Source organism: Hippocampus zosterae, chromosome 9, assembly GCF_025434085.1.
Source record: "Hippocampus zosterae strain Florida chromosome 9, ASM2543408v3, whole genome shotgun sequence".
Lineage (NCBI taxonomy): Eukaryota > Metazoa > Chordata > Actinopteri > Syngnathiformes > Syngnathidae > Hippocampus > Hippocampus zosterae.
The window spans coordinates 14207181-14229040 of NC_067459.1; the positions used below are offsets into that span (position 1 = coordinate 14207181).

At 42.9% G+C, this 21860-nt stretch overlaps 2 protein-coding genes and 1 long non-coding RNA gene across 3 annotated transcripts in view; 1 reads left to right on the plus strand and 2 right to left on the minus strand.

Annotated features, from left to right (window-relative positions):
* Positions 1-7541, minus strand: part of LOC127607285 (sodium- and chloride-dependent GABA transporter 2-like) — a 19634-nt gene extending 12093 nt beyond the window's left edge. Inside the window, exon 1 of the mRNA XM_052075470.1 lies at positions 7335-7541. Within this exon, the coding sequence (XP_051931430.1) occupies positions 7335-7387 (53 nt within the window). The 5' untranslated portion in view covers positions 7388-7541. The remainder of the gene's footprint in view (positions 1-7334) is intronic.
* The window catches only part of LOC127607322 (uncharacterized), a 25312-nt gene extending 7723 nt beyond the window's left edge, over positions 1-17589 (plus strand). Inside the window, exons 5-7 of the long non-coding RNA XR_007964046.1 lie at positions 13810-13914; positions 15283-15438; positions 17212-17589. This is a non-coding gene — a long non-coding RNA (uncharacterized LOC127607322). The remainder of the gene's footprint in view (positions 1-13809; positions 13915-15282; positions 15439-17211) is intronic.
* Positions 11369-21306, minus strand: LOC127607287 (sodium- and chloride-dependent GABA transporter 2-like). Its single transcript, XM_052075474.1, has 15 exons — positions 20237-21306; positions 19170-19357; positions 18770-18904; positions 18440-18580; positions 18279-18357; positions 18077-18209; positions 17274-17408; positions 17080-17183; positions 15734-15858; positions 15531-15643; positions 15296-15433; positions 15099-15201; positions 14894-14994; positions 13801-13971; positions 11369-12135 (listed from the first exon to the last, which is right to left on the minus strand). The coding sequence occupies exons 2-15, from the start codon at positions 19345-19347 to the stop codon at positions 12034-12036; spliced, it is 1758 nt and encodes a 585-aa protein (XP_051931434.1). The 5' UTR covers positions 19348-19357; positions 20237-21306; the 3' UTR covers positions 11369-12033.
* Positions 21307-21860: the final 554 nt, after the last annotated feature.

Consider the following 21860-nt stretch of genomic DNA (forward strand, 5'->3'; position numbering starts at 1 on the left):
TCGACCGGTAAATTGAGAGCTTCGCCCTTTGGCTCAGCTCCTTCTTCACCACGACAGACCGATACAACGTCCGCATCACAGCAGACGCTGCACCGATCCGCCTGTCGATCTCCCGCTCCCTCCTACCCCCACTCGTGAACAAGAAGCTACTTGAACTCCTCAACTTGGGGTAATATCTCCTCCCCGACTCGGAGGGGGCACTCCACCCTTTTCCGACTGAGGACCATGGTTTCAGATTTGGAGGTGCTGATTTTCATCCCAACCGCTTCACACTCGGCTGTGAAACGCTCCAGTGAGAGTTGGAGAGCCCCGTTTGAAGGAGCCAACAGCACCACATCATCTGCAAAAAGCAGGGATGCAATACTGAGGCCCACAAAACGGACCCCCTCAACGCTTCGGCTGCGCCTAGAAATTCTGTCCATAAAGGTTATGAACAGAATCGGCGACAAAGGGCAGCCTTGGCGGAGTCCTACCCCCACTGGAAACGATTCCGACTTACTGCCGGCAATGCAAACCAAACTCCGACATCGGACGCATAGTGACCGAACAGCCCGTATCAGGGGGTTCGGTACCCCATACCCACGAAGCACCCCCCACAGAACTCCCCGAGGGACACGGTCAAACGCCTTCTCCAAGTCCACAAAACACATGTAGACTGTTTGGGCGAATTCCCACATACCCTCAAGAACCCTGCTAAGGGTGTAGAGCTGGTCCACTGTTCCACGGCCGGGACGAAAACCACACTGCTCCTCCTCAATCTGAGGCTCGACTTCCTGACGGACCCTCCTCTCCAGCACCCCTGAATAGACCTTACCAGGGAGGCTGAGGAGTGTGATCCCTCTGTAGTTGGAACACACCCTCCGGTCCCCTTTTTTAAAAAGAGGGGCTACCACCCCGGTCTGCCAATCCAGAGGTACTCTCCCTGTTGACCACGCGATGTTGCAGAGGCGTGTCAACCAGGACAGCCCCACAACATCCAGAGCCTTGAGGAACTCCGGGCGCATCTCATCCACCCCTGGGGCCTTGCCACCGAGGAGCTTTTTAACCACATCGGTGACTTCAACCACAGAGATAGGAGAGCCCACCTCAGAGTCCCCAGGCTCTGCTTCCTCCAAGGAAGGCGTGTTGGTGGAGTTGAGGAGGTCTTCGAAGTACTCTGCCCACCGGTTCACAACGTCCCGAGTTGAAGTCAGCAGCGCCCCATCCCCACTGTATACAGTGTTAGTGGTGCACTGCTTCCCCCTCCTGAGACGACGGATGGTGGACCAGAATTTCCTCGAAGCCGTCCGGAAGTCGGCTTCCATGGCCTCACCGAACTCTTCCCACGCTCGGGTTTTTGCCTCGGCGACCACCGAAGCCGCGGTCCGCTTGGCCAGTCGATACCCGTCAGCTGCCTCTGGGGTCCCACAGGCCATAAAGGCTCGATAGGACTCCTTCTTCAGCTTGACGGCATCCCTTACTGCTGGTGTCCACCAGCGAGTACGGGGGTTGCCGCCACGACAGGCACCAACCACCTTACGGCCACAACTCAGATTGGCCGCCTCAACAATAGAGGCACGGAACATGGTCCACTCGGGCTCAATGTCCCCCGCCTCCCCCGGAACATGGGAAAAGCTCTGTCGGAGGTGGGAGTTGAAACTCCTTCTGACAGGGGATGCCGCCGGACGCTCCCAACAAACCCTCACTATATGTTTGGGTCTGCCAGGACGGACCGGCATCTTCCCCCACTATCGGAGCCTACTCACCACCAGGTGGTGATCAGTTGACAGCTCCGCCCCTCTCTTCACCCGAGTGTCCAGAACATGCGGCCGCAAATCCGATGATACAACGACAAAGTCGATCATCGAACTGCGGCCTAGGGTGTCCTGGTGCCAAGTGCACATATGGACACCCTTATGTTTGAACAAGGTGTTCGTTATGGACAATCCGTGACGAGCACAGAAGTCCAATAACAAAACACCACTCGGGTTCTGATCGGGGGGGCCGTTCCTCCCAATCACGCCCCTCCAGGTCTCACTGTCATTGCCCACGTGAGCATTGAAGTCCCCCAGCAGAACAAGGGAGTCCCCAGCAGGAGTACTCTCCAGCACACCCTCCAAGGACTCCAAAAAGGGTGGGTATGCTGAGCTGCTGCTTGGTGCATATGCACAAACAACAGTCAGGACCCGTCCACCCACCCGAAGGCGGAGGGAGGCAACCCTCTCGTCTACCGGTGTGAACCCCAATGTACAGGCACTGAGCCGGGGGGCAATGAGTATGCCCACACCTGCTCTGCGCCTCTCACCGTGAGCAACTCCAGAGTGGAAGAGAGTCCAACCCCTCTCGAGAGAACTGGTACCAGAACCCAGGCTGTGTGTGGAGGCAAGTCCGACTATATCCAGTCGGAAATTCTCCAAAAAACCACCATCAACAATTGACGGAACTGAGGCTGGACACATGACAGTAGAGCATTATAAATACACTGAAGTACAGTGAGAGAAGCAGAAGCAGCTGCGCATGAGGTAAGGAAACTGGAGGGAATGGCAAACAGCAGCTGACTCACGGAAGCAAAATTAGTTCAGCAGGTTTCAGGAAAGTAGAACATAGGCCAAACTCAAAAAGCAATTAATTACATGTCCACTGGAAGTAATAAATGACACATATATACATATCCAATAAATGTGCACTATTAAGAATTGAATCCGCTTTAAACTTATTTGTTGCTGGTGCAAAAATACTTGGCTGGTTGTTGGCTCTACAGTTTGTCACGCGATCATTTTCCCAGCTTGCATTTTAACAACTCTGCTCCAGAATGAAAAAAACAAACAAACTATATATATATATATATATATATATATATATATATTTTGGTCTTGTTTAGCTGAGAGATGGCTAATGCACACAGTGTCGTGAGGTGGTTTTGATACTTGCTTTCGGAGAACAGTGATTTCGGTTGGACCATGGAAATGGAACATTTCACACTGTGAACATAATGAGCGCAGTCTTGCTACCGTTGGGTCACCGGTGGGTCAATCTGCTTGGCAACAGAGGGACTCTCTCCTCAATGTTGCTTTTGTGTGGCTGCTTTGGCTTTAGTGTGGGAGCTTGGCAAATTATCTTGCAAATATTTGAGCGACTACGACTATGCACTGAATGATGTATCGACCACAGTGACCTCATAAGCGACAACCATGAGGTCAGCGGCGGCCTAATAAAGAATATGTGACATCGGAACTGATTACACCTACTGAGGGGTGGGTCACGGTTTATTACTCTTCATACAGTCAATGTAATTGGGGTTTCATTTCAATAAAATGAGTTAAACACAACATGGAGGTCAAAGGATCTTTACATCAACCCCACTGATGAAGCTCAATCTTTGACGAGGACCAAAAAAAAAAAATATCCACAGGTAACCAAAATACAATATTAAAAGTACAGTGTTTTGAGAGCATAATGGCAAATAGAATCCCGTGGCATGTCGTCGGGGTCTTCCCTACTGGAGAAGAAACAGCTGCTCTTTCGGTCGCTTTATTAAACAAACGCTAACAAACACAGTAATCAAAATGACATTCTGGGACACCCCTCAACTGAAACCGTCACTGTACGCCACATTAGCCAAATCCCAGCTACCAATACATTCACTTCCATGTCACTCAACGGAGCAGAACCACTTTTTAAAGGCATACACACTACCATAATTAATCGACTAGTCACAACTTTGTTGACAACCGAGTCTGATTTCATAGTCAACATCATCGTTATTTTTGCAGTTGCAAAACTACCTCGTCTTCCACTGCTCCCGGTAGCCGTCTGCCTACCTCTGATGCTCATGTGAAGTACAGTACTGTAGTTGTAATCTGTGTCATCCGTGCTCTAAAACGGGCACTTTAGCAGTGTCATGGCTAATATGTGTTAGCAAGAGAGTCCGACAGTTAGGCTGCATTTTACCAAGTACACTGAATGTGATGCAAACCTGCCTTTCATGGCGGGACGGCAATGAACACAAAGGAAGACACATTGTGGCTGATGCCTGATTATGTTAACTTAGCACATACAGGTTACAGTGTGTGTCTGAGGTAACATTTTCACACAATGTCATGTTTGGTTCCGCTCACAGAAATTACTAATACTGGATCACCGAACTCCCTTCTATTAACAACGAAAACACGGCTACTGTAAGCCGTAGAGCCACCAAAACACGAACAGCACACACTCCCACTATACTTTTGTACAGAGTGAAACGTTCAGAAACTCGGAGAAGGAAGCAATCAAAGGACACATAATAACACATAATAAAACACACACACACCTGAGATCATTACAATACACTACGTGACTGAAGAATAAAAGAATGGAATGAAACACATTAACTATGCACCGTAACTTTGTAACTCGCTGGCAAATGTTTACTGACTCCGTGGACTGTAATTTTGGCAATCCATTACAAGCATTGAAGGGGAAGTCAACCCCAGAATTTTATTTACAATAATAAGTTCCATGCGGCCCTCCTAACCTTAGAAAACAGATGAGCCGTGATTGGTCGAGGCCTGAGCAACCTAATGTTCTTTTCAGTTGACAGAGCTTGACAAAATGGTGATATATATATATACAATTCCGCTTGGGGCAAAAAATGAGCACATAACACCATCCAGTGTGGGTCCTTGGGCAAAATCCTTCACGCTAATGCCTACCTCATACAATGATGAGAGACAATAAAATGAATGACATGCCGGCTCAGACGTCGCCCGGCCAAACAAGGTCTGCGTCAGGTGCTGGGGAACCAGAGAACCTTGATGAAAAATGGGCTACTGGAACAAAGCACGCTAAAAACCTGTTAGCTTGAAGCATACAGTAGCATGCCAAGACATACGGATACACGCTAAAACACGTTTTTAAAAAGGCAACAGAAGCAAAACTGAGTTTGGTTGTATTTTATTTAGCCATCTTACAATGTACTTACATTTTTCGATCAATTATCGCCCAGAAATCAATCAAAGTCCTCATCTTCTGTATCAGAATTGAACAATTGTGCAAGTACCGGTAATCCATCAAAAACGACGGGTTCCCTCTCGTTGTCAGAGTCACTCTCATTGCCATGCGGCTCCACAGAAATTATGCCGGCTTTGCCAAAAGCTCGAACAACAGTGCAAGCAGACACGTTCGTCCAAGCAGCTACACTCCATTCGCAAATTGTGGCGTAACTCACCCGGCGCTGCCTCTCACTCTTCGTAAAGTTGTGTTTGCCAGCGATCATCTATTGTTCCCATGCCGCTCGCAACTTTACTTTGAACGCCCGGTTGATGCCGATGTCCAGCGGTTGGAGTTCTTTAGTCAAGCCTCCGGGAATGACGGCAAGCTCAGAGTTCATTTGCTTCACTTGGTTTTTCACCGCTGCTGTGAGATGGGCACGCATGCCGAAAGCATAACCGATGGATTGAAGTTTGAACTGAGCTTCGTCGGCGTGTCTCTTTGTAGAATTTATTTTCGGGGGTCCTTAGAAACCAAAACCGAAGTTGTTTTGCAACAATGCACATAGCCACAATCTATACAGGTGTTGGTACCTGCTTGGAGCGTCCCGTTAGCGTCCACTTACACGCCCACCCTTCACTCATTGGCGGACTTCTTCCCCGCATGACTGTCCTCACTCACGTCTGCCTTCTCTCTATATAAACAGCGTGTCGGCTGACAGTCAGGTTTTGGAACTGAACTGAAACGCATACACAAGACGCTCCGCATCATAAGGCGTCCTGTCCATTTTGGAGAAAATTTAAGACTTTTAATGGCGCCTTATAGTCGTGAAAATACGGTAACTTCTGATTTTACAGCTTTGTTGATGTACGCATATTTTTATTTTATTGTTTTATAGTGGATTGTTAAGCAATTTGTAACTTATTCGAACAAAATGCTACAGAAATAGTTAATAATTTTACATCATAATATGTCTTGCTTATGGCTCTCAGATGAACACTAATCTGTTTGACTGCAGGCCACTTGTGGAGGAAAATCAGTGAGGAAAATTTTGTGTAAAAAACTACATGTATTGTGCACTGGTCCACACAAACGAGCATCTTTCACCCATCGCTGCTCCCTTGAAAGAAAATAAAAATACACAAAGTTGTCACATCTGAGCACTGCTATGTTGAGATATTCAAGTGCACGCCACAGGAATGCAAATGCCACAGTTTGTCGCAGCTGTGATCCGAAAGGGCAGCTTGAAAACGGCTTTCTCAGAGCAAGCATTTTAATCAGCCGCCTATGCTGTTGACACTTGGCGATGAGGACGCCACATCCCACTGAGCAGACCCAAAAAAGGACACTGCAGAACATGTTGAGATGAGTGATATGTTTCTCTCTTTCCAGCCATCATATCCTTCAGTTCACATTCACAGGGATCACATCCAAAAACCATTGTGGGTATTGTGTTATCATCTTGGCATAATCTTTACAAATGCACTCCATAATAAACATTAATTAGAAACAACAATGTGGGACTGGGACAAGTATGGTCTGCAGGCCACAAACAGACTGTCCTTTAAACCGCCCACGAGATTTTACATTCTCAAATGTCCTGTAATATAATTTAGGCATTATGTTTTGTAATTTTTGAATTGATTCACAGCACCCCCCTGCAGTACATAATCTGCAGGATTAACAAAAACACGTGACTCGCTATTGCCTCCAACTGATTCACTATCACTGGATGATAAATGAAGCCTTTTTGTGTGGCTGAGAAACATGCCAAACAAGACTCAACAGAGTCCCGGTCATTATGATGTTCCACTAAGCATGCAAGTCTGTCATCGGTCTGAATTTCGACCCACTCACGAACCAGACTTAAAAAATTTGGCATAACCTGGGATATCTGGCACAAGCGGTAGGCAAAATAATCTAAATTTTCTCAGACTGCCAAATCACATACACTATACACAGATGAACAGCTTTCGATCATCTTAGAATAGTATCACTACATGATATTTGAATTTAGCCAGGTTAAATATTTATCCCCACCAATTATTAGTTTAGCATTTTAATCTACTCAACTATTTTCTACAGCATATCTTTGTTGTGTGCTGTTTGGCTACACTACATGAGTATGTCCAGACTACTAAAATGCTTTCCAAAAGAATGCACAGGTTATTTTCAACAAGTGAAATAACCGCTTCCGCTGCTGGGTAGTCTGTAACCTTTGGCCTACATAATGAGGCGACGAGCGGCTAAGTGCACAAGCACACAAAAGCCCAGCTGCTCCTTAAAACGCCCGCGTTCCTGTCCAAAAATAATGAAAGCAGCACATACACATCACGCGGAGAAGAGCAAAGCATGTGGCCTGAATGAAAAGGCTTAGATAGTACCTGAAAACGGAGCTCCCAACGTCAGCAGTCTGTAGTTGCGGGTGGCACTTCATTCATCCTGAGGTGGCACTCATCTGAGTGAAAGTTAGGTGTAGCTGTGATCAGGGGGCAAGCCCATGGGGTGAGCGTTGCACATGTGATTCAGAGAGAAAGCAATATGGACTGGTTGGGAGACAAGAGGAGGTAAGGGAGAGGTTGGGGGAAGGTGGGGGATAGAAGGGGGGTGGGCACAGGGGGGCATGGTTGTGTTTCAGGGGCTAGAAATGAAGGCGGGATTTATTTGACAAGGTCGCACGGTTACGCAGACAGGAGCTGGTTTATTTTCTAACCACTTTGGCAGAATCCATGTGTTATTTGTGGTTTCTATTTTCAAGGGCCAATCAAAAAATTAAAAAAACTGAAAAATAAGGTAACTAGCATTCTATTTTATTGTCTGAAGACAGCTGGGATAGGCTCCAGCACCCCCCGCGGCCCTTGTGAGGATAAGCAGATCAGAAAATGAATGAATGAATGAATTGACTTTAGTTCACTGCCACGATAAAACGCTTGTATGTCAAGTTTGCACTCACAAGTTGGACCTGAAATCTGGTCTAATGATGGCTCGTATAACAGAAAATGCATTATCCACTATGTACCGGGAAAACATTTGGGGCTATTAAGCATAAACTGGCTTTGAGTCTTTTTATGACCTGCCATTAACCCAAATCACCATGTATTGTATTGTATTGTATTGTATTGTAATAAAATAGACGACAAGAGTTTCCAGTTACCAGATAAGAAAACGGTGAGTCTAGCTCCTTTCACTTCCTCTCCTATCCCAACTGTGGCGCCTTTTACAGGTCAGTCTTGGTACTATGACAGACATAAACTCTAGCGTGGGGAAGGAGATTCACAATTATTGGCGCAGGCATTGTTTATGTGTGTTGTGTGCTGTGTTGGTCATCACTAGTACTGTACACCACACACTTACTGTATAAGAGGAGTCTCTCACAATTTGAAAGATATTAAAAGGGCCACAAATAATGATGTCCAGGAATCAGACGTTCACTTACCATGATCGGTGGGGCCACAAGTGATAATGCTGCAATATTCTAAATGAAATATTGAAATAAAATGTAATGTCCGGGGGCGGCCCGGTAGTCCAGTGGTTAGCACGTCGGCTTCACAGTGCAGAGGCACCGGGTTCAATTCCAGCTCCGGCCTCCCTGTGTGGAGTTTGCATGTTCTCCCCGGGCCTGCGTGGGTTTTCTCCGGGTGCTCCGGTTTCCTCCCACATTCCAAAAATATGCTTGGCAGGCTGATTGAACACTCTAAATTGTCCCTAGGTGTGAGTGTGAGCGTGGATGGTTGTTCGTCTATGTGTGCCCTGCGATTGGCTGGCAACCGATTCAGGGTGTCCCCCGCCTACTGCCCGGAGACAGCTGGGATAGGCTCCAGCACCCCCCGCGACCCTAGTGAGGATAAAGCGGTTAGGAAGATGAATGAATGAATGAATGTAATGTCCGGTTTGATGAAAAGTAAAATTCACAAGTGAATAGAACAAAATAAAAAGTCTAAAGCTAACACAATAGTAAGGGTTTAAGAAAATATTTCATTTTAACTATAAACACAAAAGACCACAAGAAGAAAAAAAATGGACAGTATTGGCACTTGACGCTTGTGCCAGTGTAAACTAAGACGGGCACAACTTTGCACCATCTTGTGGAAATTTAGGGCATTTCAGAGAGCAAAAAAAAAAAAACCCCAACAAAAAAACCCTGCCCATTGACACGTTTTCAGCAAAAGAGGTTAAGAGCATTCCATGCTAAAAAAATAAAACAATACAAAACACTTAATTCATCACTATTTTAACTATTGTTTTTTTTGTCCTGGTTTACGCCAGGAGTTTGAGCCTAGTATCTAACTTCAGAATGCATGCAGCACACAGAGACTGGTCACTCAAACACAGGGCACATTTGGTGCAGATGCAGGCAAACTATTCACACTCGCCGTTATTGCGGGGGAATCAAGCCACACTGTCAGCACAGATGTCAGACGAGTGGAACTAAATACTCTATTTGTGATGGAACAATACGCAGTGCTGTCAAGCGATTAAAAAAGTGAGATTAATTAATTGTGATCTGTAATTAATTGATCTAATTAATCTATATTTTAATCTCATCTAAAAATTGCTGAGAAAACTATTTTCATTTTAAATTCATTCCATTATTGAGGGAAATCAAAATGTATATCACAAAAAAGTGACATTTTAAAGTCTGTTTTTAACGCGATAATTTGACACCTCTAAATGTGGTTTTGTACATGTACAGTAAATGATAAGCCTCACTGATTTTCCTCCACAAGTGGCCTACAATCGAATAGATTATTCATTTAAGGGCCATATGCAAGACATATTATGTAAAAATATTCACTATTTCTGTCACATTTTGTTCGAATAACTGTCAAATTTCTTAAAAATCCACTGTAAAATAATAAAATAGGAATATGCATATATCTACGAAGATATACAATCATAAGTTAACTAAAAGCCATTCAATCAAAGTGGGCTTTCATATCCATAGGGCCAGATTTTTTTTTTAAACTCTTTTTTAAACTTGAAGACCTGATTTCAAGAGAGGCTAATCCACTGTGCACCGCAATGTGGTAAATGTTTAAAAAATGTACACTAGAAACTAGAACATAGTCACAGTTTAACAGTGAGTGAAACAAGTACTGTATTGCATTTTTTTGTGTGTAGTGTCATCATCTTAATGAGCAATTAAATAAAATTCAAATGATCACATAAAAATGATGATGGGCGCCGATGGTTTACAAGTGAGGAAGACTTAACAATTGACATGCAAATGCGACATCAGATGCACTTGGTCGAGCCTGAGGGGAAATTCCTCAGCTTGTTGGTTGTGCTTTCAAATCTCAATTGTATTTCCTGTTGAAGAGAAGTCAATACATTTACTACAGCATGAACAGTTTCATCAGAAACAGAAGTTGTGCCGAGACTAGAATTTACCTGGGGCGTCACTGTAACTACCCAGTACTAAAGAGGGGGAATTGCAGCCTCCTCAACACGCCTTCCTTGAGGAAGCAGAGTCTTTGGACTCTCCTATCGCTGTGGTTGTAGTCACCGATGTGGTGAAAGAGCTCCTTGGTGACAAGGCCCCAGGGGTGAATGATATATTCCTCAAGTCTCTGGATGTTGTGGGACTGTCCTGGTTGACACACCTTTGCAACATTGCGTGGTCATCGAGGAGAGTGCCTCTGGATTGGTAGACCGGGGTGGTGGTCCATGCCTCCTGAACACCTCCCTGGTGAGGTGTTCCGGGTATGTCCGACCGACAGGAGACCCTGAGGAATACCTAGGACATGCTCGAGAGACTATGTCACCAAGCTGGCCTGGGAACATCTCAGGATCCCCCGGAAGAGCTGGAAGAAGTAACTGGGGAGAGGGAGGTCTGGGCTTCCCTGCTCACGCTGCTGCACCCACGACCCGACCCAAGATAAGCGGTAGAAGATGGATGGATGGAAATGTAAGACACAAGCATATATGCAATTGCATATATGCTGCATAAGGTGGCTGTGGTATTTAAAATTGGTGAGTGGGCGGTGAGTCCAGGTTTTCAGGTGTGCCTATTCAGTAGCCTGACAGCAGTTGGCAGCAACGAGCGGCGGTACCTCTCCTTCTTGCAACGCGGGTGTATCAGTCTCTGGCTGAAGGAGCTGCCCAGTGCTGTCAGGGTGGCCGATAACCTATACCTGCCCTATATTATTTTCCAATGTTTTTAGTTTAGTTTTTTTTTGCCTTTACTGTTTAATTAACAGTGTAAGAAATGTTTTTAAAGCATATTTGCATTGTCGGAGTTCATAAAGCAGCACTGTTTTAACATGATAGAAATGCATGCCATACAAAGCTTGTGAAAGGAGGCAGCACCTTCAATTACAATGAGCTGCCATGTCAGGCAAATTCTGGAAATATTATGTTTTGAGAGACGACAACAAGGATAAAAGAATCAGCAGAACCACACAGAGCAGATAAAAGCGGAAGGATAAACAAGAAATTCTAAATTTCTTATATTTAGAATGTTGATGATACATTCATTGGCAAACAAGAGAAAAGAACACATTCTACAAGCCCAAATATGCCAGTTGCCTCCATTCAACATTTTTTAAAAAGAAGTATTTTTTTAAGCAAGGCCGTCTGTGCCTTTTTTTCTTTGACATTGGCAATTCTCCTATTCAGCATTATGTCAACATAATTAGGACAGAGTATTGTATGCCTAAGGAGGCAGAACTTTTTGGAATACATCTATTTGCTTTCCAAAATGGTTATTTCACAGACTTGTACAGTAATGAAGAACTGTACATTTCCAAAAAGCCCCCCCCCCCAAAAAAACTTGCATAATACATAGGGACTACAAAGAGTAGACATTCTACATTCTGTAGCATATACTGTATACAACTTCACACACATTCTGCATTATGTGCAATAATAATCAATATTTTTTTCCAGGCACACATGCATAAATTACCGTCCTGACCTAGTAAAGATAAGCAGTACTATATTGAAAATGGATGAGAATTTCCGATTGGAAAAGTAGTCAAATTGAAATTGGAGCTCCATGTTGATTAGCAAAGGGTCCTAATAACACTGAAGCTTGACATCCTCTTTGAGCTCTGGCTTTGTCCATGATGAGATGATTTCCTTTCATCCGGCGTGCAAAAACGTCTGAAAGTTCTCTTCTTGATTTAATGTGTCCCTCGATGCAGGACACAGTTCTTTTGCTGGTGTGCACAGAATTTTCAGTCTCTGCAGGGAGAAAGAAACACCTGTACAGTACTTCTCAATTGCCTTACCTGGACAAATAAATGTTATTTGTTCATCTTTTTTTTTATTTTCCCCCAAGATGGCGCCCGAGTAGGCAGTCTTTGTCAAGTGCTCTTCAAGAGCCTTGCTTGTTGTTCTTTTTTGATGTTTTTGACTTGTTTTGTCACATGTTGTTTGTAGTTTCATCGTGTGGACCTGATATGGACAGTTTTCAGCGCCTTTTGGCCACGACATCCGTCAAAGGAAAAGTATCTGTGCTTGGTGGTTGCGCCTTCTCGGCAGCACGCCTGTACCAGCACAGATTTTGATTGGGAGGAATGTCGGCGCCATTGACTGTCGGTGCTGGACATACCTGGGGCGATTCTGTTTTTTGCGCCTGTAATGGGCAGCATTTTTCACAACCCTGTTTTGTTCAGTGGCTGTGTTGGCACTGTTGGACAGTCGGCGTTGGTGCGGCTGGATGGATGACTGCTGAAGTTGAGGATGTGGAGAGAGGAGCGTTGGCGCAGAGCGCTGATGCGTATTTGGAACCGAGAGTCGCCGCTTGGAATTGAAATGGATTTCCATGGGACAGGAGAAGTGAACCAATCTCTTTTTTTTGTCAATGGATGCTACAGCTTCTTGTTGACTTTGAAACTTAGCTTGTAGCCGACGTGTGCACATTTTGAGCATGACGTCTCTGATCCACTGGTTAAAGGACACTCTTTCATCTCAAACTGCTTCAAACAACAAAGCGTGTGACGGAAAAGTGCTTAGGACTGCACGACTGTCTGTGTTTTATGTTATGTGTTGTGTTTATTATTTTACTTTATGTTAACTGTTTTGTTAAGCGCTTTGTTACAGCCACCGCTGTGGTGAAAGCGCTATATAAATCAGCATGTATTGTATTGTGTTGTGTTGTATTGTATTTAATAAAAAATAAAAATAAAAATCTATCTCTGGTGTAGTACCAAAGTTGTCCTGCAGGGAGAAGCTTGGTGCATCCAGACAAAAAAAGAAGCTAGGCCAGGGGTCACCAAACAGTTGGGTTTTGATTGATATAAAGGCCTACCAGTTTGACACACAATTCTAGAATACTATATTTGCTCTTATTACTTTTAATCATGTTAATCCTCAATAATTAATGATAGTCTATGCAAAGACACTGATCCAGGTAATCGTTTCTCACCATTGTCAACATTGATTTAACCAAGTAGGGTGGAAAACATTCAAATTAATATGCAACACTTAATTTCTCAAAGTGTCTGTTAAATGTTCAACATCACATGTCACGCTCAGGTGATTCATATCCTTCTATCCGCAGGCAGCATGAGGGTGAAAGTTTGTTGATTTATCTCGACAATTTGTTTGCTCATCATTTTTATTGTGGTGGATGACTTTGGAGACACGCGACACAAATACGTGTCACATTTCACCGAGCGGGATAATCTTTTAGAGAAATCCAATAATCGGGTCGATGATGGCCTTGGTCAAAAAAGGGCAATTGTCCAGATTATCGATCTGGGCGTGTGTACCCGGATAAACTTTGTTCTTCCTGTGCTCAAAAATACATGAGGAATCGATTCTTGGCTCCGTATGCCTTCTCTTCTTCTACAAGAATACAACAGCCGTTTTTTTCTGGATTTTTTTCTTAACAAAGTCCGTTACCTGTCTCAGAGTTCCAGGAGTGACGCTGACAGCATAGAGCATCCTCAACAGCACCGTGACGGGTGTCGACAGAGAGAGGAATCCCCCAATGGCGGAGCCCCACCACGGGTATTCGTAAGTGTTGTTGAACTTAAGCGGTGTGTATCTCACCATAGCAAATACCAAAGTGCACTAAAAGAAACCAGTAGATGAAAGATATGAAACAACGTATGAATAGGAACATTTTCAAGCGTGTCATGGTGGCATAGTTGCCACATTCCCCTCTTAAATACATTTATGAATTAGTTTCCTGTTGTTCCAAAGGCAAGGTTCACAATTTCAAAATCAGATTTTCATAATAACAAAAAAAAAATTAACAATATTTAGAATATACGGTATATAATATGTATTTGAAATATAGTCAGTCATATTAATGAATTAGGAGTTGGGTTCGACAACAGGTGGAATTGTTTGCTGTCATGTCATAGCTCGAAATTTCCATGCGTGGTAAAATGCATATCACACAAGCTTTTATAGATCAAATTTAAAACACAAAATGTAAATGTCCCAAAACCCTGATGTACTCAAGCGGAAAAAAAGTAAATACTGGACATTTTTAAAATCAGCATCAAATGCACAATTCAAAACATACAAATTCATTACAATTTGCTGTTCCTTCAGTGTGCGTCATTTCATTTGTTAACGTAGCTGCCCTCAGACTCCAAAAACGTGCATTTATCATTTAAACTCCAGAGTTACTCAGGACAAAAATAAATTCTGCTTCTGCATAAGCGCCTAACTGTACGCCATCAGAGATGACCACCTCCTGTGATGAAATTTTCACCGAGAAATAAAATGTAATAAAAATATGAAAACAAATAATTGCACGTTTACATTTTCTGGGTTCAACTCATCACACTTTCACAAAGTTGCATATTGTCCAGAAAATGTTTTCTGTGTCTGTTGGCAACTTGTATCCACTATAACTTGTTTAATCTTGATTTTGGCCCTGCCCGGGGAGCCAGACAGACAGAAAAAAAGAAATCCTGCTTCATCACTTGATAGTACAACATGTCAGTGTCAATGTACGCCTACCTTCTTTGCGAATACTTACAGTGCAAATAACCGGTGCCAAATACTTCCAGCAATATTTCATCAAAGGCCATGGACGATAGCCAATCATGTCCTTTATGTTATCATACAGACGATCTGCCCCTTTAGGAATAATATCGTTCATTAGCATTGTGTCTTCAGAAATGTGCAAACATCCCATGCGAGTCCAGCCAGTGCTCATAGTGAGTCAAATCAAGAGTGCATACCATAAAACCATCCGATGCAGACCGACTCGAGAATGGCAAGAAAGAGAAGAGTCATCCCATTGCAGGAGTAATGGTCAAACAGCTGGAAAACATACAGGCCTCCCTGAAAAATAAAGTCCAAAACAATGTTGCCATCACTTCATTTGAGTCTTTTTTTTTTTAATCCAGCAAGTATTTCCTGAAGGTTGGTTGCTCACCTCTGTAACCATGAGAAGACCACCAAAGAAGCTTGCAACACTGATAGCAAGAAGGAGGAGTTTACGTCGACGTTTATTTCCAAAGATTGAAGGGAATGTGTCAACTATGTTTGTGATCAGTCCCTCTAAAGTTAGAAACTATTGTGAGAAGACAGATTTTTTTTTTGGTGTGCGTTATTAATTGTACATTTTATTTCAACTTAGGAAATCAGTTTCTCATTTAAGCTTGTCTTACCGCAGTATCGATTCCTAAAAAGATGATCATTAAAAAAAAGCAAGTGGCCCAAAGTTGAGGAAAAGGCATCAAAGCCACAGCACCAGGGTAAGCGATGAACGCCAGACCCGGACCTGAATAACAAAACAAAAGTCATTTATTGTCACTTGAAAGCTAAAAAGCTTCAAATTCGAAATGTCTTGCCAAGTGCATTGCATCCCTACCGGATTCAGCCACCATGGATATGTCCACGCCGTGTTCCTTGGCCATAAAGCCAAGGACAGAAAAAACAGCAAAGCCGGCCACAAGGCTGGTCAACCCATTCAGCAGGCACAAATAAATACAGTCCCTATTGGGCAAATACAACATAACTGGCCAACTGCTCTTGCAAAAGTCTCGACTTTACAAAGTTGAAAACCATCCATCCATACGGATCTTTCTAGAAAATTCTCTGTCAATGGCTTGATAGAAATGTTAGTTATCAAAAGTACTGGCGGTAACGGTACTTGGTATGGGTGACTCCTCAAGAGTTGAGTACTTGTATCTCTCTGAAAAAAAAATGCTATCACCGAACATCCCTAATTCTCAGTGTACATATGGAGAAACAAGCATTCACACTCACATTCATACTAAGGACAACTTCGTCTGCAATGAACATCACGTCTGATTGTGGGATTGGGAGGAGAAAATCCACTCAAGCATGAGGAGAACATTCATAGCTACGGAACCCCTAAGGCAGGGGTAGGGAACTCCCTTTCCTTGAGAGCCATATCCTGCCTGTTTTAGGTCCCTCCATACTCCAACACACCTGAATCAATTGATCAGGCCTCGACAGAGCTTGCTGATGAGCTGATCATTTTAATCAGGTGTGTTGGAGTAGGGAGGGACCTAAAACAGGAAGGATATGGCTCTCGAGGAACTAGAGTTCCCGACACCTGCCCTAAGGGGACGTGGAATTTTTTTCTGGCTTTCGGTCGCAAAGTTGTGTATTCCCTCGCAACGTTATGCATTCCCTCGCAAAGTCTGAGAGATAAAACCAACTTTTTTTTCTTTGCAAGGGGGTGCTTTTTAAAAAAAATGCGCGTTGATGTACTTCCGAGTCATCTCCCGGATCACTGAAAACAAGAAATATGCACGGCAAGTTTAATGGAATTATACTTTGAAATTGGCTTGAAATACAAAGACATTAGATCTGTTCTTGAGCTTAAATGCAGTTTCCAAGTCCTCACCCACAATTCTCTCCTTCCGCGAAGGATCAACCGCGCATGAGAGCCTACATGAGCCAGGCTGACCCGGAAGTACAAAAATGCGCATTTTAAAAAGTGTCCCCTTATGAAAAAAAAGTTATCTCGCAGTCTTTGCGGGGGAATGCAGAACTTTGCGAGCGAACGCAAAGTTTCTTTTTTCCTTCCATGTCCCCTTAAGGGCCACATCGGAAGGCCCAAAATATTCCCAGCTAAACATCCAGAAGAAAGTATACAAAAATATGGGGAACTTATCTGGAAATGAGTCCCTTTTTAATCTTAACTGTGACGGTGCTAAACTGCTTCGGACGATGGGAGACGTGTACCTGTAACAGTTATTGGTGGACTTGTTGTAACTACTTAAAGTTGTCAGAATTCCAATCGTGATGCCATAGGAGAACAGGATCTGACTGCCGGCATCCATCCAAACCTGATACAGAGTATTTTCAATTTTTCAGTGAGCAAACCCTGTCAGTAGTAGACTGACAACGGCTTGTACAAAGAGACAACGTGATGTTACCATTGGATCGCTGAGCCGGGATACATCTGGGTAGAGGTAGAACTTGATTCCTTCTTTGGCACCGGGCAATGTCAGTCCACGAACAAGCAACACCAGCAGCATGACATATGGGAATGTGGCGGTGAAGTAGGCCACCTACATTTAACCAAGAAGGAATTTATGACTTGTGTGCTGTGAAGACAGCCTACAAAAATCACTAAGATGCCACATGGCAAAACTTAAATATCTTTACATACAGACATGAAACATGTCACAATGTTCTGGATAGATGTAAATCATTCTATATTTGTGCTAATTCTAAAATATCACATTTTTATCTTGAGCTCAGTAAGATATCTATCTATACACACACACAGACCCACACACAGACCCCCCCCCCCACACGTGTATATACTGTATGTATATGTGTGTGTGTATGTATATATGTGTATATATATATATATATATATATATATATATATATATATATATATGTGTGTATATATATCTCATCAACAGGTGTTTTTGGGGGTATTCACTGCATGACAAAACCTTGGGGGTACATGACAAAAAAAGTTGGGAACCACTGTTATGTAGTGTTTTTGAGAGTTCATAGTTGTGTGCAGAGTTTGTGCTTTGTATAACATCCTGCTGAATCCTCATTTTGTTTTACTTGACCTGTGGTGCACCATCCACTTTGCCATTGGGGCACTCTTCTTGGCAGTGAATGATTTTTGTTTCCAATTTTGCTATTTCATCAATAATTCATTGAACAAAATGTGTGAGGTGTACTGACTTGGGATGTACAGTATATGACACATTACCTTCCCAGTGGTCTTCACTCCATTCCAAATAAAGAGGACACACAATATCCAGGCAAGAAGAAGACAGAGGGCCAACTCCCATCGAATGTTTCCCACATGTTCAATTCCACTTGATAGTCCCAAAATTCTCCTCCTGACGCAGAGATCAATCAGAAACATCCACCAAAAGACACACTCGGGCTTAATATGATGCTATACTTACTCCCAATACTCCACAACCGAAGATGTGCCATTTTCAAACTCTTGAAGTGTTTGATTGGCTCTGTATTCAAAACATGTGTCTATGTTTGCGAAGTGAATGAATACGAAAGTCAAATGAGGGCAATGGATCAGTATTGGCTTTCGAAAACCGGTTCTCCCTACCTGTGTTCCAACTGTTGAGACAGTTGGCCCAGGGCAGCTCAGATGAGAAGGACGCGAACAAGTAGCGGAAGGCCCAAGCCAATATGATGACATAATACACCGCCAGGTAGAAAAGAACCAGATGGCCTCCATATCCTATGCCTTGGTACAGTGTATGACGAGTAGACAGATGTTATTGGATGGAGAAATTATACTCGTATCACTGGAAATGGAGAACACACTGCAATGTCACCGGATAGGGTGGACATCCTTATGTCACACTAAATTGCAGATTGAATCGGTTGACTGCTTAACCCTTAAAACTACTGATTGATTGATTGATTGATTGACCTTCAAAAAGAGGACAGATTGATCTCCAACATCTTATTCCTCCCTGCCTGGTGTACTGGCCCAACGATGTCTCCAGGAAGAAGAATGGCACACCGAAGGTGCAGAGGAACAACAAATAGGGTATGAAGAAGACTCCTTTGAAACAAAAATGACCTTTTATACGTTTGGGGCATTTCTGAGGAGAGGGACAAGGTTTTAAAAGTGAATTTTGGCAAAATACAGACCCCCCCCCCCTCCAAAAACACACAACAGTATGGCAAGAAAAATCAAAAGAACAATCATAGCAATTTTGATTTAGAATTTAATCGTCGAGTAGAACACCAAAAAAACTTCATCTTTGTGCTCAGCCGTTTTCTTTTCATTTGAGTTTTGAAACCAACTTTAGCTTCTCCGTGTTTACCTCCGCCATTTTTATAACAAAGGTATGGGAATCTCCAGATATTTCCCAGGCCAATGACACCTCCTGCTGTAGCAAAGATGAATTCCGCTTTCCTGGACCACTGCTCTCTCTGCCGGCCTTTGGGCGCAGCCTCTGCTTTGGTCCTGTCGTTCGGCGTATTCAATTGCATAGCCTCCATTTGGACCAATCTGAACATATCATTCAGTGGGGGTGGGGGGGTTCAAAAAATGTCATCCTTTACAGAGCAAGGAAGTTAAATGAACATTCTAAAGCACTTTAATTTTCGTTACTGAATTGAATAAAATACAATTATTACAGTCAGAAATTAATTACAATTTCTGACTTTTTCCAAAAAAGGTTTATGAAAAATTTTGAATGTAAAGTTTAAAAATACACAAAAATCATGAGTGTTTAATACAGTTCAATGATTATACATTGTGGATGGTATAAAAAGTGCAACAAGGTAAAAAACTATTTTCAAACTACAAAAAAGGGCAAATACATTTATTTCGATCTAACATACTGAATCAAATAATCCACTATTTACCAAATTAAACACTCTGAAATTTTATGATCTGGTTGACTTTAAAAGAGCACAATTAATGTTCAAAGTACACAATAACCTGCTCTGCCACAGTACCACGGAAGCTGTTTGAAATTAGACAGACTTAAGGTGTACTGGCCTCGACAAAAAAAAAAAAAAAAAATCCAAATCAAGAACAAACATTAATCAAAGGTGTGTTTCTGCGATCAGTGCTAATTTGCGGAATCATTTCGGAACCGACCTGTGAAAAGCGTGAATCGCTCGCTGTTTTCAGAAACGTGTTCAAAAGTAATGTCCAAACAAACTGCTGGAATTTATTCACATTAGTTTGAGTGTAACGTAACGGAATATTTATCATGTTTATGAGAGGCCCATGATAAATGTGCAAGTGCAGGGGTTCCCAAACTTTTTGGACCTCAGATCGACTTTTTGATCAACCAAGCTCCCGGGATTGCCACGCACGCACGGAGGCATGCAATGCACCTTTGCAGCCTGTTAATAAAAATCGATAGCTCACACGTACCGTTTTAAAGTGCTTCCCTGGGCCCTCTAGATTCCTCTTCTTTGCCCGTGCCCTCGGTGAATTGTACACGAAGCAAACTCTGAATGAGAATAATGACCATAAAAGATGTAGCGCAACAGCTCTGATCACAAGCCGCAATTGCAGACTCCTGAGCGCGAACAACTTCCGATGACGTAGACTCGTAGAGCACGTGCCACCGTAGGTTAATGATTTACCTGCTTTATTTTATTTTTTAAATATTTATTCGTGAAAATGAGACTGATAGATGATTAGGGTGCAGCGTACATTAACACCAAAAATATATTACGAACATGTACAAAGACACACAAATGGTTGTTTTTTTTTTTCCATCTCCTCTACACCCCTCGGATACACCTGGGACCTGTCGTATATCTACCGGTCGATCAGGATCGACATAATGGTCACCCCTGTGCTAGAGTATGTGCTTTGGTCGTGCCTGTAAGTTGAAGTGCAGCTGCATAGAAGTCCCACACTGGGGAAATTTAGTCTACAGCAGCAAGATTGGGGTGTAGAAAGAAGAAAAAGTGTTAGCATTCACAAAAATAAATGTTTCAGTTTCAATGAGAATGCACAAATGCACTTCACTGCCAGACACAACAGCCTTCTTGTGTCAATCTGCAGCAATCCGATGGTTCAATTACATTGCTCAACAAATCTTCACTCAATTGTCTATTCAGAGATGCAGTAAGAAGATTCTAGTTGAACTTCCTTCGGCTGATTCCATCTTTGTCCTTGTTTCTGCATATGAGGTTTAATAATAATAATAATAATAAAAGTAAGACATTGACTCAGGTTTATGAATTAAGGGTTTTGTTCAGCAACAGGTTGAATGTTTTCCCGAACGCATGGTAAAATCTGTATTGTGCAAGCATCAAACTTAAAAACAATATGAAAACCCCCCAAACTGAAACACATGATGTGCAAGACAACAAAAAAAGACATTGGATCAGTCACAGTCAAAATAGGTTAATGGATAGCATCCCTGATGAAAAATTGCTGTTGACCAGTTTGATAAGACAGAGAAAGCACATACCTCTTCTTGGCACTGAAATGTTGTCCGTCTGCTTTCATTCAAGTTTTTCACATATACAGAGGCAGGTGAGTAGGTGTGACCCAACTCACTTTTCTTCTCCAAGGTAATTAAAAGCAGTCCAACTTGCTACTGTGCAAATTGAATAAACAAGGATTGGTGCTACTGTGGCAAAACGTGTTTGAATTCATTAATGAAGGAAAACTTCTATACAGTACCTATGGCAATGTATAATGATGTGTAAAAACAATCACAAAAACGCAGGGCAGTACATGCAAAAACTACCACAGTGAATGTGGCTGAAAACTATTTGGCATAGCAATACCGGAAAAGCCATGCCTGACCAGGTTAATTACTGATACTGGTAAGGGGATAGTGAAATGAGGTGGGAAGGGTTGAAATGAACACAGTTATCTATCAACTGAACACCCACAAAATTTGTACATTTTGCTTCAAAAGCTTCAGTCCATTTAGATCCACAACACAAAATCTTTTTCCGTCTATCTGGTTTTCAGTGGGGCGGCCCGGTGAGGATTGGTTAATGTGTTGGCCTCACACTGTGGAGGTGCAGCG